The sequence below is a fragment of the Pavona decussata genome, unplaced genomic scaffold, assembly GCF_977016875.1.
Source record: "Pavona decussata unplaced genomic scaffold, jaPavDecu1.1 SCAFFOLD_234, whole genome shotgun sequence".
Classification (NCBI taxonomy): Eukaryota; Metazoa; Cnidaria; class Anthozoa; order Scleractinia; family Agariciidae; genus Pavona; species Pavona decussata.
Window position 1 is genome coordinate 1,871,684 of NW_028145639.1, and position 17,951 is coordinate 1,889,634.

At 38.1% G+C, this 17,951-nt stretch overlaps 2 protein-coding genes across 2 annotated transcripts; both read right to left on the bottom strand.

Annotated features, from left to right (window-relative positions):
* Window positions 1-1,646: 1,646 nt before the first annotated feature.
* LOC146458087 (melanocortin receptor 3-like) lies at window positions 1,647-2,643 on the bottom strand. Its single transcript, XM_085091336.1, has one exon. It carries the CDS (start codon window positions 2,620-2,622, stop codon window positions 1,729-1,731), a length of 894 nt encoding a protein of 297 aa, XP_084947462.1. The 5' UTR covers window positions 2,623-2,643; the 3' UTR covers window positions 1,647-1,728.
* Window positions 2,644-14,123: 11,480 nt separating this feature from the next.
* LOC146458088 (uncharacterized) lies at window positions 14,124-15,248 on the bottom strand. Its single transcript, XM_085091211.1, has one exon. The coding sequence runs from the start codon at window positions 15,246-15,248 to the stop codon at window positions 14,358-14,360; it is 891 nt and encodes a 296-aa protein (XP_084947337.1). The 3' UTR covers window positions 14,124-14,357.
* Window positions 15,249-17,951: the final 2,703 nt, after the last annotated feature.

Here is a 17,951-nt window from a genome sequence, read left to right on the forward strand (position 1 = left end):
AAACCTAGCAAACGCAATGCTATTAGTGCGGGGACGAATTTTACAAAAAAGTATAGCTTTCTATATGCTTATTAGCTATGTTAGGTTGGCAAGTTATTGTGGTAAAATGTACATCCGCCATCTTTTTCGGTTAGGTGTATGCCAGTGTTTTTGCTTGTGGGGGACATGCTCTTTTTGTGGGCAAACAGGAATTTTGACCGTTTTTACAGGTTTTTTTCTTTCCTAAAATCATCCTTGATAGATATGGCAGGAATCTTATAGCTATTCTTTATCAGATGCACTTGTGTCGTTTAAGTCGCTTGATCAGAGTCAGCTAGTCAATTGTGCACTGACAGCAAAATCTGTTACTCACGTTGTAGCTTTTCAAAAAAGTCCTTCGTCCGATTTATATCGGCGCGAAACGAAGACTTGTCGCGACTTCGTAACTTGCGGTCTAAAAAAGCTTATAAAACAGCTCGCCACTGCGCCAGGTCGACTTGAAGGAACTCTACTCACGTTGTTGAATTTCCGGATCCTTCATCGTTTTTGCTGGCGGCTCGAGCGAAGTGAAAGAGAATAAAATTTTAATTTACGTTTTTGTTTCTCTTTGCACTCGCTCCTTCATTTCAGTTCCCCATTAAGTCGTAAATACAATCTTTTACCCTTGTTTTTCTCTTCTCTTTTTAACCATTTAATAGCTGCTCTTTTTATCCGGTCGTGATGTGCATTATGGTAATAATCCTTTTTGGAATTGACACAAGTTCCCTTGATGAGCCTTTTAGTTACCATTTTGACATAATTAACAAAATCATATCTTGAAACTCCTTCCAGCGACCGTAATAAGATTCAACTGTACTTTTAGTAGGTTTGGTAGCCATTAATTCACTGATTAATGTACTCGGCAAAAAGGTAACAACCGAAAGACAGAAGAAATACAAATTTCTTTTAGTTGCTCTTCGCTCAATATTCTTGATAGCACACGGAAAAAACATGCCTAACAGGAATAATTTGTTCCATGCCGGGAATCTTTTTCTGTGAGACAAGCCTGTCGTAAGAGATTTGATTTACAGAACTTGGATTTAAAGTCGATTCGGAATAATAAGTTGCGTACCAAAGGAACTTGTCCTTACTCCCTCAACTAATTTACGCGTTGAAGCAGGGAATATTTTGCATTTACACCCAACAGCTGTCTCAACTAGCAAATCCCTTAAAGTAGGAAGTTCATAGTTTACAAATTTATTTTGCACCCACTATCTTATAAAATAGCCACAAAACGCCGACTTCAAAACAACAATGAGAGAGAGATTCATCTCGCTGACGAAATTTTGGCAAAATATCAGTAGAAATGTAACTTGTAACACATTTCAGATAAGTGACGTTTTCGTGTAATGCCTTTTTCACTACTTCTTATACATGTTATGCTAACAACACTCTGAAAGTGGAAGTATAATATAAGTCTAAGAGTTGCTGATCGTCACAGACAATTTAAATCTAAACGCACGCGCAGCTTTTTTTGCTAACCTTTGGTAGACACACTAAAGGTTCTATAATGAAAGATCTCTTACAAAGGTTTAGGACTGACATTTCAGCGACTTGGCGGTTGATTTGCTTCTGCTTATACCGCGAAATCATTAAGTCGGCAGTTATAGTTATATATGGCTGAACTGTCCTTCTTGGACGATCGCATCGAAAGGTAAAGTACTGTTCTCTATCTGATGAAACCGGACTCCATCCCACCCTCACGTCCTTTCAGTTGTTGCCACTTGAAAATGTGTTTCTAAGTATCTCCATAACAGCGTGTCGAATGTGTCTCATCTTCCAGCAGTAAATCAGAGGATTGAGGGATGAATTGAGAAACAACAGAGTGAGTGTGCCACGCCTGATTACTGTATTCAGCGTTGGCTCAGAGGTCGTAAAGGCAGTAATCCACAACATACACATGTTTGGTAAATAACAAACCAAAAACACGAGATACATGTAGACTGTAGCGTGCAAAGATTTCCTTACCCTTCCAACATTCGCCACTTCGCCATTTGGCGCCACTTGCTGTGCTTGAAGAGCTTGGATTTGATGTGCATGGCGTCGAACGGCCATGTATATTTTGTAATTGAGAAAGGCTGCAGTTATCAAACAAGCAACATAAATAGTGGCAAACATTGAGAAAATGATGTTCACTGTGGTCCACAACCTAACCAACGAAAGAACCGCGCTGAACGCCCAAACTGAGATCACTACAGCGACAACACGCTTGTGAGTCACAAGTTCCTGATATCTGAGATGAAGATGAATGGCCAGGAATCTGTCTGCACTCAGAGCTACGACACCGAAGAACGAAGCAAAGGCAAAGAGATTCAGTTGGCTGACCCACGCGAGATTCATTTTTTTAAATGATAGATTGTCTTTCGTCTTCCCTTCCATCTCCATGACGAGAACTACAACGTACAAAGGATGAACAAGCAAACCAACACCAAGATCAGAAGCAGCCAGACTAAGGAGCAATGTTTTCAAAGGTTTCGGCAACGATGAAGTTTTTCTTATCGCGTGGATTGTTGTAACGTTCAATATGGTGGCGGTGGAGCACAAGAAAGCGTTAACAACGCAATAGAGAATGTACCACGAGTAGAATCCTTCACCAGCTTCCATTATATACACTTTCTAATGTTAACAGAGCACGGGATTTAGAAAAAATCAAAAGGTCTTGTATGAAAGTGGCTTTTTTCAAAGCTAAGGCTTAGCTTGGGTTGTTAGTCCGGAAGATAAAAACCATTTTTAATGTTTTGATAGCGCAGATGGTAAATTATAGCGTGATATATGAACAATTTAGCCTAACATCTTAATTATCTGCAAAGAGTGTTTAATTTCCCCGCACTATTTATCTCCACTGACTGACTATCCTCGGCCTTAAGCTAGGACTTGAATAAACATGTATTTAAGTGTCCGAAAAAAAAAAAGAAGCGACTAGTAGCTGCTAGTGGTCTTTGATCTTGGGGTGTATGATCGTCGTAACTTTAAAATAGCACTGAGTTGCATTTATTATTAAGTCGTTAATAATTTAAGCGCTTAATTTTGTCAGTGTGTCGGTGCATCTTTATTTTTCTTTAATCGCCTCAGAAATTCGGATTTAGTCTTAAAGAAAATCTGCAGTTTTCTTCGTTAAATATTAGCTCAAAATAATCTGTTCATGTTGTCTTTCAGCAGCATGGTTAAAAATATATAAAAAACTGTTCAATTGAGGCCTTAAACTGCTGTTTAAAAGTAAAAACTAAAATCCAAGCTTTCGCCGATCAACGGCATCATCAGGGATGAGAAAATATTCCGCGCGCGCTATATATATATTTGCACCCTGAAGAAGACCGACAAGTCGGTCGAAATATAGGTGTTCCTTTAAAAAGTGTCTTGTCTTCATTTGTGTTTGATATATTTGCACATATATATAGCGCGCGCGGAATATTTTCTCATCCCTGATGATGCTGTTGATCGGCGAAAGCTTGGATTTTAGTTTTTACTTTTAAACAGCAGTTTAAGGCCTCAATTGAACAGTTTTTTATATATTAGCTAGAAAATTTACCACAACACTGCGAAACTAATTCCTTTTGTTTGCGAATGGAGCAATTATGTCGTTAAAAATGCCACAAAAAGTCAGCTTGCATTTTCGTAAAACCAAGTGAATGAAAGCTGAATAAATGCAGGGAATCACTGTATTCCATGTCCATGGCAAGAACAGCAATGGACCAACATTAAACGATTAAACCAACATCAAGATAAGAAACGACCAGACTCAATACATAAATTTATTAAATCTTGAGGCCTTTCTATACAATTCGCTCTTTGCTATTCTCTCCTGATTCTTCAAATTTAATATGAATTGTTTTTTTTTTGCGGTCGACTTCTCTCTTTTCCTCTCGGGTTAAAATGGTGACTCAGTCATAAAGGTTTGATGTACCTCTACCAGGCGTCAACCGCAATAAAAACACTCAGCACATTTATGGAGTCAATGATATTTTGCACATAATTAACATTACTCGTGAATAATGCAAGAAATATTGAAAGAAAATCAGGGATAAAATGGAAAAAGGGCGAATTGTATATTATGGCCTAAGGAATATGCCAAAAATATGGGAAAAAAAAAAAAAAAAAAAAAAAAAGGGTTCGTGCCGGTGTTAAATAAATCTTTCAATTTGCCCTACAAATTCTGCTGTTTTCTCTCCTTTCTTTAATTACCGCGCGCTTAATCCCCAAATATTGAGCTTGGGCTACCTGTGCTGACAGAATGCTGGATGTAAAATTGCACCAGACCCTATCCGAACAAGCTTTAGGAAGCGAAAGTTCAAATTAGATATTTTAGGCCGGATAAAACACTGAACGTTTAGTCATATATGTAAAGCATTTAGTCAGACATCAAACTACCGAAGTATCGCTCATTGCTTTCTACCGTTCGACTTCAGTTAAGTTTTTACAGGTGGAAGGTGAACAAAAATGCATTTGAATTGCAAAAAGCCCTTTCATGCCAAGTCGTGGGGCTAATAAGATCACAAAGAGAATTGATTTTCAAACAAGTGTTAATACGTCACGCGGGCGCCAAACTAACATTAAAGTTTGTCGATTTCGAAATAGTGGTCTTTTTGTTAAGAAAAGGCAATGGCGGACGTAATTAAAGAGTTTAATTGTCTGTTCAGTGTTCATCTTTCATCTATTGCAACAAATAGTCTCAATCTTTTCCAGCTGGAGCGTCACGTGACCATGCGGGTCTGACACAAAGACAAGAAGACAGATCGCACGAAACTATGCTCTTAAAGTTTCTATGCAGTATATGTGAAAAAAAAGTGTAAGAGACTTCAAAAATCGTGCAAAGGACAGGTTGTTATTTTTTTATTCTAGATTCATTTTCTTCAATTAGAATGGACATATTGACAAAGATCAGCTGTTATTAAAACGAGCTTGACCACTACTTGAATGTGCCATAACATCGACCTCGTCGACAAAATGTGTTTTAATTTACAATTTTGTGAATGTGTGTTCTAAAAGAAGAAAGGTGCGTGCATACAAGAGGAGTTTGGGAGAATTGCTGCGGTGATTGTTTCAGGACCCAAGCCCAACTTAGAAAATTGTCGTTGTTTTTGAAAGAAAGCAGCTGTTATATTTTAAGGCCAATCTCTTATCTGTTGCGACAAATGTATTTTCCTGAATTTGCATTCTCTTGGCACAAAACAAAATCAACCTTCGTCCAGTAAGCAGCCGGGAGTCTTTTGCTATTAACAAACTCCGAGATAATAGGACTTTAAATGATTCTAATTATCTTTTTGTTTTTTGCGGGCACCTTCCATTTATTTTAGCCAATAAGTAATTGAAAACAAGAAACACCTTGTCATTCGCAGCCTACTAAAAAACTAACACATAAAGAAATCGGAAAAAAAATTATATGAACAGATCATAGAGGTACATTGAAAAAATTCTTCAGCAGACCGTGCACAATTATTTCCGGCAAACTTGTATTGAAGTGGTATATGGCCTCAAATCACCTGTTCAGTAAAACAGGCTTGTCTTAATTAATGGAAAGCGTGGAAGCATTATTCATTGTAAATTCCGTTTCGCATGTTAGAGACCTCGGGTTAGGTAGACCGTCAGTACTATTGAGATAGGATAGATAGATACTTTATTCAGATTCATAGAAACCAGAGGCTGAATTGCATATCGTTAAATTACAAACTACAGCCAAATATATAAAAAAGTTAAAAGTAATAATGTTTTCATGACGTTTGCCCATCCAAAAATGGGAATTTATTAAACCGTTTACTTCTTGAAGACTGGCAAAGTTATAATTTTGAGAAAATTGACAACAAATCTTTTACGGTCTGCTAGCGGCGGTAATATTAAGGTTTACCATGTCCCACCATTTAGAATTTCAGTCATGATCATTGACAAATGTTAAGTAAACAATGGAAAGACAGAGGAACAACACAATTCTTTTAGTGCTCTTCGCCCAAGATTCTTCATCGTACACGGGCAAAACGTGCTTTAGAAATTTTTTGTTCCTTTTTCTGTGAAACAAGTTCCAGTACCCTTTCTGCCAATCGTAAGCGATTTGATTGACTGACAGGCTATTGAAGCCGATTCCGAATAACAAAGAACCTTTACAATTCAAAGGATCTTGTCTTGTCTTCCAACATTTTAGCGCGTTCAATTAAAGCGTGTAATATTTTGCATTTACATCTACCAGCTCTCTCAAGTAGCAAATCCCTAAAAATAATTTCAAATTAAGATTTTTTCCACAAAAAAAGATTCAAATACAAATAATTTAGGGCCAATAACGGAAATTGGCGTCTTTCATGTGTTGCGGCAAATATATATTTTCTTCAGTTTTCATTTTCTTTAGTAAATTGAGATGTCATGTCCACATGAAAGCAGAATTAAAGTTCGTGTCGTAATTGGCCGCAAATTAAATTTTTTCAATTAAAAAACACCGACCCAATAAGACTTTTAATTAACATTTTAGCTACAGAGAGTAGCTAAAATCTTAGTTTCGGACGGTAAAATACCGTTTTTAATTTAAGGATAGCACAGATGGTTATTGTCAAGCCTGGCGTATGGGTAATTTAGTGGAACATGTTATTTGAAGGGTGGTTAATTTCCCCACACAGTTATCTTCCAATTAAGTTAATGGACTTGAATAAATTAAACAACCATTATAGTCTGAAAAAATATGACTGTTTGCTGTTACTGTGGTCTCTGATCTTTGGATCCTATCAGCTGTAAAACAGATAACAGCACTGAATTATTCAGTTATATTAATAAGTTGTTAATTGTTTTTGTGTCGGTGTATTTTAAAGCTAAAAATATTAAACCTTTTCCAGCTGCACAACAACATACAGGGATAACAACAAACACAAGAAATAATTTATTAGAAAAATAAAGAACATAAGACACTGATCAGAAAGTAACTATTGTTATTCGCGGCGGGTTAGTTACTTTAACAGAAAAATGTCATAAAACGAAAAACAAGACTAAAGCAAAGAAAATGAGAAGTGTTCATTAATGCTCTGTTTTAATATGTGAAAACGAGGACCGTGAGCCACGCAACACAAGGTGAAAAATTAAGAAGAAGCCAAATACGGTGGCTCTAAGCCCTCGAATGTGAATATTGTTGTGTACTATGCTTTTAAAAGGCGCAGTAGTAGTAGTTAGACTACTACTACTACTACTACTACTACTACTACTACTACTACTACTACTACTACTACTACTACTACTACTACTACTACTACTTCTACTGCTACTACTACTTAGTAGTTAGACTTTTCCATATATAAGATTCAAATACAAAATAATAATCAGTATAGGGGCAATTAAGTAAATCGGCATCTTTTGTATGTTGCGGCAAATACATATTTTTTGAATTTTCACTTTCTTTAGTAAATTGAGATGTCATGTCCCCTATGAAAGCAGAATTAAAGCTCGCGCTGTAATTAGCTGCAAAACGTTTGTAATTAAAAAAACACCGACCCAATAAGACTTTAATTAACATTTTAGCTTCTCTCTGCACACGCCCAATTATTTCTACCAACAAGTAATAAATACAACTTTTTTTCTACTTTTTTTATCGTTTCGTTCCACCTTGAAAGAACGCACTCCTGATAGCTGGGACAATCATTCGATCAATCGATCAACGAATCAATGGATCTTGGAACGCGTATCTGGTATACCCCGCAGATTTTGCAGGGGCGGGTGACAGAGCCTGGGATCGAGATCATCGAACGCACTCCCTTATCTTTGATTATTACTAGTTTGCAACCATTTAATAGCTGCTGCTCTTTTTATCCGCTCGTGATGTGCATAAACCTTTTTTGAACGACATACGTCCTCTTGATGAATCTTTCAGTCTTCTTAGAAAAACCATTGTTTCGTGTAAAAACAAATCAGCCCTAAATTCAAGCTGAGTATCACGTAACTCACGTAACCTAGTAGGTCAGTCAATTACGAAAAGTTGTTCTTTAGCAAGTTGTTTAAAATTGAAAAGCGGATGGTACACAGTTATTTTCCACTAATTGCATTAATCTAAACTTATGTTCACGTATAGATTGGCTGTAATTAAAAACAAGAACTGAACCAACCACTTTCAAGCAGGGTGCCTCGTGATCTTGTTGTTCACACCCAACTCAAAAACTGGCACATAAGAAGATCAGAAAAAAAAATCTATCTACATACCATAGTAGTACATTGTAAAAAGTTCTTTTCTAAAATTCAACATTAGATCATACACAATTATTTCCCGCAAACGTCGTTTTATTGAAGTGGAATGGCAGTGACCTGAAATCACCTGCTAAGTAAAGAGAGTTTACCTTAATAGAAAGCGCGGAAGCATTTTCAACAAGCATACTAACTTTTTGTTTTGCATGTTAGAGATCGCGAGTGAGGTAGCCTAGGTGCAGATTTTTCGTTTCGTTTTGCTGTCTTTTTAAACGATCACTTTTCTTTATTTCTCGCCTCAGTACTCGTAAAATCTAACCTGTAACATACGCCTATCCCGGTGAAATAACCTTTTGTTATTCAACTTATTTGAGTACGTGAAGATATTATTAATGACTGGAGATAAGTTTCCATCATGGGTATTAATAGAAACGAAGTCGACCAAGCGTCTTTCACCTTTCCTGAGACTGTATAGAATGGCTGCGTGCAAACATGACTTGAAAATATTAAAGAGCGTACGGGAGTGAAATTAGTGCCAGCGACAAGAAATGCTGCGAGGACGGAATTGGAGGGGAGTGTAATAACGGCCAACTTAGGTTATGGAGAGTGATGATTGTGAATATCGCGTTAGATTGTTTGTTTTTGAAACTAGTTTAAAAAATCGAGCCATGTGCTCGCTAGTGGGAGATCTGTAACCTGTCGGTGTGATTGAACTTGCTTCGTTTGATCTGCGGCGTGGTTGTTCTTTTCCTCTCAATCAGCATGATATCAGAATAAAACTCCACATTGTACGGTTCCTCTTATACATTACTTTTTGTTAAATTTGATCTTCAACATACATGGCAGACAGATGTCGTGAACCCGAGAAGCTTAGCTTTGAGGGCGCGCTAAAACTGTAAAAACTTTGGGCAAGAAGTGGAAATATTTTTCACTGCCTGCCGCGCTTGGAGACAACTATGAGAAGACAAAAGCGTACATCTTCTTAAATTTATCCGGAAGAGAATCGAGAAGAAATCGTGCGTATATGTAACCGCCATACGGAATTCAGACAGTCCCGCTAGAACCTCGTGAGAGTATCGCCGTGTTAAAACGGAAAAAAAATTTCGATAATCGCGGAAATGTTATTATGGAAAGGCACAAATTTAACGCAAGAGTACAGAGAGTTAAGAGCGGCTGCCTGTAAGAATCGAGAACTGCATTTCAGCGACCACTTGGTCGAATTTCTGATATTTCGCCTGAAGATACCCTTGGATTAACTATTTTCGAAAATCATATTTTAAAGTTCCAAGGTATTTTATTTTTTGAGAAAATTGCGAGAGTTTGAAATGCGGCCTAGGTGCGGTCACGGGCCGATGAAAACCGCGAAAATTTAGGTCAAAGGACGAAGCCCCGTTCACAGTGTAAAATAACCCAATGAACTTGAAACTTTACACAAACCTGGACAAACCATCTCACAAGAAGATTAATACTATAAACATTCCAAACTCGCTGGCTGCTTTCTAAAGCAAGCAAGTGGTCGCTGAAATGCAGTTCTCGATTCTTACAGGCAGCCGCTCTTAAATCGTTTCAGTCCTTCGTAGCCGACCTCAGAATGTTAGCGAGCACAAGCGAGTATGGCACTCTAAAGGACGAACTTATCCGTGAGAAAATAGTATGTTACGTCGCATCTTCGTTCGTCAGAAAGCAGCTTTTGAAGGAGAGAGACCTCACACTCGACTGCGCCATTGAAATTGGTATTGTTATCTTAATTGTCTGACAGAGACAACACCAAGCAGGGGCACCCAACGGATCGTTTCGGTAAATTATCTGTTCGGAAGGCCCTTTATTCCCTACAATTTTCTAAAAATAATTTTCGCCTCGAACTTTCGTGATATGGGAAATTTAAGGCCTGGTGTTTTCGGATTGATAAAAATGTCGTTTCGGGTACCGAAAAAAGGTCAGCTAAGATTTTCGGAAAGGAAATAAGACCCAGGTTTTTTGTAAAATGGACAAAAATGCCCTAGTAATTTCGAAAAGACTCAAGTTCCCCTAGAATAACCGAACAGATAAAAATATTATAGCGCAGCTTTAAATGAATCTACAGAGCTTTAAAGGTACTCCAGATAGCCTAAAATAGCGTTTCAAAGGATCTGAGAGAAAACTCCCATTGGGTGCCCCTGACCAAGCTCTCAAGCAAGCCTACTTGCCCTCAAAGAAGAAGTCCACAGCGTTAGCAGAGGAAGGAAAGTTTTCTCTAAAGTAGCATCCATAACCATAACTGCAAGAATTGTGGTGGTGACCATCCACCAAAATACTGCTCAGCTTTCGGTAAAAAATGTCTTTATTGTGGAAACCTGAACAATCCATTACTTCGAAAAGTTATCGTTCTAAGCGAGCGAGAAAACTTGCGTACACAACCACGCGTCGGAGATGATTTGTTTGTTGTTAATGCAGTTGCCGAGTCAAGGTGTTATTCAATGCAATTAATTCAATTAACTTTATTTAACTTCTTTTTCCGATTAACAATAGGATAATTTAATAAACTAACAACAATCTCTACTGAAGGTAAAAGAAGGTATAAACAAGTGGAGCTGAAAATTAACGCAGGGGCCAAATGCAAATCATCACACTGGATTTATTTACAAAGCTCAGCCTTGGCGAAGAAATAAATTAGCCAAGGGCGGTGCACCTGGTTGCCTAAGGTGGAGACCTGTTATCTACATTGGGTACGGCAAATTTCGTCTGCAAGCCGGAACTTGGAATTTCATATCGTTGACAAACAATTAACATTTTTCCATGATTTCATGGATTCTTTAAACATGAATCTTATTCAATTACTCAGTGAGGTCCATGAGATAGACACTGTTGATACTTTCCGGGCAACAGTACTTGACGAATAGAAGGATTTAATTGAAGGTGACCTTCAGTTGGTAACCTACCTGTTGTTTACAACATGAGGATAGACTCCAACTCCACTCCCGTTGTCAGACCAAGGCGTTAAAGGACCCTAGTCAGCCTCCGCCATTTTCGATGCCATCGAAATTATTGATGTTGCATGGTGAAGCGAAATCTTATTGCTTAACTGTAAGTTGTGTTCCTGAAAGTATGTTTCATTATCTTTAGTAGTTTCACAGTGATTTCGTTCATTTCGACATGCTCCGAATAAAATATAATAGCCAAACTCTCGCATATAAACAAAAACAAAGGTGTGGCTGACTAGGGCCTTTAAGTTGCCCTTGTAATGGGAGAGAGTGTTAAGAAAACTTGAGAGGATGGTTAAAATCGGAGCGATCACACCTGTGTCCGAACCGACGGAATGGCTCTTACAAATGGTGGCAGTGAAGACGAAAGACGGTATTGTTCCATCTGTATTGATCCAAGAGCCCTCAACAAAGTTCTTAGAAGACCTCGAAATCCCATGAGATCGGTAGAAGATGTTGCCTCGCTCATAGCGAATGCCACGGTATTCTCTTCGCTACTCACCACTTTCAACGCACCATTTGGGAGATACAGATTCCTCCGCATACCGTTTGGTAATACTTCTGCATAAGGGGTTTTTCATCCCGAAATGGATCCGGAAGAGCTGTTTCCTGGTAATATTTGTGCTATCACTGTGGATGACCTGTTGGTATGGGTCGAAGTAGAGTGGAACATGACGCAAATCTGAGGAAAGTTTTAAAGAGGGCACAATGTCACGGAAATTTTGAAACTCCCACGAAATGCAATCTGCGCCTTGATCAAGTACCCTATGTTGGGAATCTCTTCACGAAAGGTGGCCATGGTCTCAAGCCTGATGTAGCCAAAGTTAAAGTCATTAAAGAAATGCCATCTCCTGACATTCCAGAGGCACTTCGCCGATTTCTTGGCATGATAAATTATCTTCACAAGTTCATCAGCAATCTTACTGAGAAGACTGGGCCACAATGCTAATTTCTTCGGAATGATACACACTGGAGTTATTTACATTTACATTTACATGTTATTTGGTTGGTAAAATCATTGATATCACACCAACAGTAGAAATAAAAAAAAATTAGTAAATGACTAAAACCAGGCTAAAACACAGATATATCAATATATAAAATAATGATATAAAAGTCAAATAAAGAAAACTATATATGAGGCACCTCAGCAACAACTTTTGGGGACCCTGAAATTAGACAACTCTCAAACACCAGTTTGTAAGTTTTTCAATCGCTCTTGGCCTGTTACTCTGTCTGTCGATGCCTCAAGAAGTGACCTTAGTGCTGTCTATCTGCAGGATGGGTCCGCCTGTGGTGTATGCTTCGCGTGCTCTAACAGAAACTGAAACTCGATATGCACCAACCGAGAAAGAACTGTTTACTGCGCCGTTTGCGTGCAGAACATTTCGCCTATGGTCGTAAAGTCATCATCAAAACCGATCACAAGCCTATAACGGCAATTGTAAAAAAGCCTTTACATGCAAGCACTGCCCGTCTGTAACGTATTTTGCTAGAGCGTCAGAGGCACAATTTGAAGTTCGTCTACAAGAAGGGAACAGAGCGTTTTGTAGCAGATACATTGTCAAGAGCATACACTACAGAAGAATCTGGTGGTGAGAATGATGATCAGCTTGAATTCTTGTGTTTCATGTCAATCTTTCCAGTTTCTGACCGTTATATATATTGATGTAGAAGGTGGCTCATTTCATTGAAAATGGCTGCCGTCAAAGCTCGGGAGTGTACCTGAAGAAGTGAAAACGTACTTTCCAATTAGAGATGAGCTGATTGTGGACAAAGATGTAATTTTTAAAGGCCTTATAGGGTTGTGGTTCCACAGACTTTACGTGGAGAATATGTCCAGCATCTCCACAAAGGGCATTAAGGGCAGATGCAACCAAGAAAAGAGAAAGGAGTATTGTATATTGGCCCTCCATGCTGCTCGACATTGCAATAGTGCTACGTCACACCAGCTGAAATGCTTCTTGTTCACCCAGTTCCAGACCTCTTATAAGTACAGACATATATGATTGGCAGTCAACAACTGTCTAATACTGAACCGTGATTCAGAAGATGAAGCGTGCACGCTTCTGTTCACGAAATACCTTACAGGTTGCTGATCGAAAAGGGCCCACAATTTTTCAGTAGAGAATTTCAAAGCTTCGCCTAAGAATGGAATTTTGAGCATGGCACCAGTAGCTCTCACTTACAAAAGTCCAATGGCTTGGTCTAGAACAAGCAGGTTCTTGGCTTGTAAGAAGGATGGTACAGATCCTTTGCTTGGCCTTCTTAACCTTAGCATTAACGTTCTAAGAGATCAATGTCTTGGCTCTCCTCTGCAGCGTTTGATGTCCCGCCGCATCAGGTGTTTTCTTGCAGTTGCTGAGAAGCCCCTTGCTTCCAGGACCCTAAAAAACAAACATGTTTTGTCACCCCTCAAGTTGAAGCGTATGCAGCAAAAGGCCTGGTACGATCGTGTTGCCAATTTCTTTCATCTCTCAATCTCAAGCGGGTTGCGAGACTTCAGAGCAACAAAGGCTATGAGAAAGTTGGCACTGTGAAACAACCCGTTTGAAAGAATGTGTGAATGTTGGAGGGAATGAGTGCCATAGAAACAGCAGACATCTTCTGGCTGTCCTTTAACCTGTTCGTCCTCGTGTCCCTCCTGCAGCAACCAATCTGTTGAGCCTCCGTTCCAAACCAGCCTTCAACCATGACGTCTTCCAAGTCTCCAGCTTTCACCTGCAAGGATGCGTGCACGACCTCAAACTCCACTTAGGTCTCTGTCAAACACGTCTACGTCAAATGTAAGAAACGTTCCATAGTATAAAGTTCTTGGTTTTCCTGTGCAGCGTTTGTGTAATTAGTTTTCTTTTGTTTCTTTACCCATTGTTAAAGTATGTATTTATTTTGCAAAGGAGGATGTAGGATAGCAGGATATGTGTAAATATTAATAAGAATGCTTTTCACTTGGTCTTTGAAGTAGTATAAATTATTTCGAGCCATTTTCTCGCTAGTGGAAGATCCTGAACGTGTCAGTGTGATTAAACTTGATTAGTTTAATCTGTGGCCTTGTTGTTATCTTCCTCTCAATCGACAATGGTGACGATTCCTCGCACGTTTTCACCGTCAAAGAGCGCTTAACAAGTGCGTGGCTGATATCAAGGATCTTTATTCAGCCTATTTTGCAAACTCAAAAGTAATAGCCAGATTTGCTGATGAAACTGGACTCCATCCCACCCTTGCTACTTCCTTTCAGTTGCGATTTGAAAATACGTTTCGTAATATGTCTACAACAGGTTGTCGAATTTGTGTCATCTTCCAGCAGTAAATCAGAGGATTGAGGGATGAATTGAGAAGCAACAGAGTGAGTGTGCCACGCCTTGTCACTTTATTCAGCGGTGGTTCGGAGTTAGTTATAGCAGTAATCCACAACATACAAGCGTTTGGTAAATAACAAACTAAAAACACGAGATATATGTAGATTGTGGCTACAGCAGATTTCTTTACCTTTTCAACACTCGCCACTTCGCCATTTTGTGCCACTTGCTGTACCTGAAGAGCTTGGATTTTATGTGCATGGCGTCGAACGGCCATGTATATTTTGTAATTGAGAAAGGCTGCATTTATCAAACAAAAAACAAAAATAATGGAAAAAATGAAGAAAATGACGTTCACTGGAGTCCACAACCTAACCAATGAAAGAGCCGCGCTGAAAGCCCAAACTGAGATCACTACAGAGACAACACGTTTGCGAGTCACAAGTTCCTTGTATCGGAGATGAAGATGAATGGCCAAGAATCTGTCTGCACTTAAAGCTGTGACACAGAAGAACGAAGCAAAGACAAAGAGATTCGCTTGGCTGAGACACGCGAGATTGATTTTATTATATGATGGATTGTCTTTCGTCTTCCCTTCCATCTCCATGACAAGAAATGCAACGTACAAAGGATGAACAAGCAAACCAACACCAAGATCAGAAGCAGTCAGACTCAGGAGCAACGTTTTCAAAGTCTTTGGCAACGATAAAGTTTTCCGTATCGCATGGATTGTTGTAACGTTCAATATGATGGCGGTGGGACACAAGAAAGCATTAACAACACAATAAACAACATACCACGAGTAGAATTCTTCACCAGCTTCCATTATGTAGACTTTCTAACAAAACACGGGATTTTGAAAAATTTCAAAAGGCTCTGCTCGAAAGTGGCAGGTTTGTAATTTCGTCCGGTAAACTACCATTTTTAATGCAATGAAAGCACAGATGGTTAATTTAAGCTTGACGTATGTTTAATTTAGTAGAACATCTTATCTGCAAAGTGCGTTTAATTTCCCTGCACAGTTTACCACCAATTAACTAGTTATGGACTTGAATAAATTAAATTAAACATGCATTAGAGTCTGAATAAAAAAAGGGAATGTTAGCTGCTTCTGTAGTCTCTGATCTTTCGATCTAATCATCTGTAAAATAAATGAACAAACTTTAATAGTTCTGAGTTGCAGCTTTATTATCAAGTCGTTAATAATTTAAGCGATTACTATTGAGTTTGTGTCGGTGCTTTGTTTGCTTAAGGGACAAACGTCATAAAACGAAAAACAAAACGAAAACAAAGAAGAGAAAAGGTGTTCATTTTCATTTGTGAAAAAGAGGGCCGCGAGCGACGCAGCGCAAAGTGAAATATGGTGGGGCTAAAATCTTAAAGTTTTAATGTGGTGAATACTGTTATGTACGAAGCTTTTTTAATGGCGCAGTTTTACTACAGATGCGTCATTTCAGTAGAATTGACTCGACTTCAAATCACTTGCTACAATATTATAAATAGCTTGAACTGAAAATTATACTGGCATATGGAACTGAACGACGAAATTTGTTTTTATCTATAGTTTTGTAAATGCCTGGTGTTTAAGAAAAATGGTGCGCTTGCATACACACGTTAGGCGAATACGAGGGCGATCTGGAATAATTTCATCTTCTGATATTTTTATCCAATTTTGTAAGCACGAAGTGCAAAATGTTGTGTGATGCCATCAGCCAGCTCCCCAATATATGCCGGGAAACACATGTTATTTGGCGAAAAGGTTTATTTGCTTCTTGATCTAAAAAATAACTACAACATTGTCAATTTTATTAAATAAAAGACTTTTCTATGAAAAGGATTCAAATATAAACAATCTAAGGCCAATAAAGTAGATCGGCATTTTTTATAGATGCTGCGGCAAATAAATGTCTTTTGAATTTCCATTTTCTATAGTGAATTGAGATGTCATACCCTCTTAACAGTTTTCAAGTTTTCCTGTCGGCAATCAAACACATTTGGTATTAAAACACAACGATCTACTAACCCGACTGTTGATTAAAACTTTTGCTTCCCTCTGCATCCGCTCCTTAAGTTTATTTTCTCCAACAAGTAATAAATACAACCTTTTCCTCTGTTTCCTGTTTCTTTTGTATTAACCATATTATAGCTACTTAATCTGATCGTGATGTGCATAACAATACTGATGAAATATTTTGTAAATAATAAAAGCTGTCTTGACGAACTCTTTAGAGTCTCTTTCAGAAACTATTGAGAAAAAACCATCGTTTAAATTAAAACAGACTTTTCAAGCAGAATGGGACGTAACTTAAAGAAATTGATGAGCAGATCAACGTCAGTCAATAATGAAACTTTAGCTTTCAAAATCTTTATAAAATTATACAGCAGATGGTAGACGGTTGTTTTTTAATAAAGCCGCTGTATTGCCGAAATTGTAAAGGCTTGAGTGAAGACCACGAATCCCCTACTAAATAAAAGTGGCTTATCATTATAGAACGCGTCGAATGAGTTAATATTTCAGTTATTTTCCTTTTCCTTTTTAATGAGATTCGGAGCTATTTTTTATGATCATAGAGTGGAAGGCAAATTAGTTGTTGATATGTACTGCTCAACACTCTCTGTTAGCAAGATAGTCAATTTGGTTAATTTTTCTGGCCGGTTTATTTAAAATAATCAAGGATCCAACATACCACTTCCAAATTTCATTCATTGGCTAAAGGTTTGTTTCTGCTGAAAAATTAAAGCACTTTCTTAAAAACAAAACTTTTAATTTTCTACCTCGTGGGCACTTTTAATTTAGAAGCATTAAATAACTGTTTACGTGTACTTTCCCGAATTTACATTTTCTTTCACAACTGAAATTTAATTTCCCGAAAGAGCATCAATGTTCGTTTATTAGGCTAGTGAACAAAAAAACAAATATTTATGACTATAAGCAGACGTTCAGCAAATAGAACTTTCTGATCTTTTTTTTGTTTATTTCGGCAAATAAATATACATCAATATACATCCAAGTATAAATTGGCGATAAGCTAAGTACTACTGGTTGAATGTTTTCTCGCATTAATATTTTAAAATTAGACAACCCTTCACAAACTTACTGATAAATAAACAAGCTATATGAAATGCGCCGTGACTATTTAACGTTAGCAGCATTGTACTTAATGGTTTATTGGTTCCTGCTTACTAAGAATATGTCCCTTTTAATACCAGAGACGCATAATCCGTTTTTTCAACTTGGGCAACGCTTGGCAGGTCCACCTGGTTCGTGTCCTATAAGGACGGACACAAGATGGATTATCCGTCTTGAGGAACTATCTTCGACAGTGCGTCGTTCTGGGCGATAAGGTTCAGTTTTTCCAAAAGCATAATCTGTCTTGTACCCGTCTTTATACTACACGAACTCAGAAGAGACCCATGACCAGATGTACTAGATCTCAGTGCCCAATTTCGCCTTTTATGCGTCGATTCTAGCATGAAAACGGCCAATGGTTCGGTCGCGATAAAGGTATATAACATTAGATTAGTTCTG

What these genes read in the sequence shown, in the direction of transcription:
- LOC146458087 (XM_085091336.1), bottom strand. Translation starts at nt 2,622, where the DNA reads ATGGAAGCTGGTGAAGGATTCTACTCGTGGTACATTCTCTATTGCGTT.
- LOC146458088 (XM_085091211.1), bottom strand. Translation starts at nt 15,248, where the DNA reads ATGGAAGCTGGTGAAGAATTCTACTCGTGGTATGTTGTTTATTGTGTT.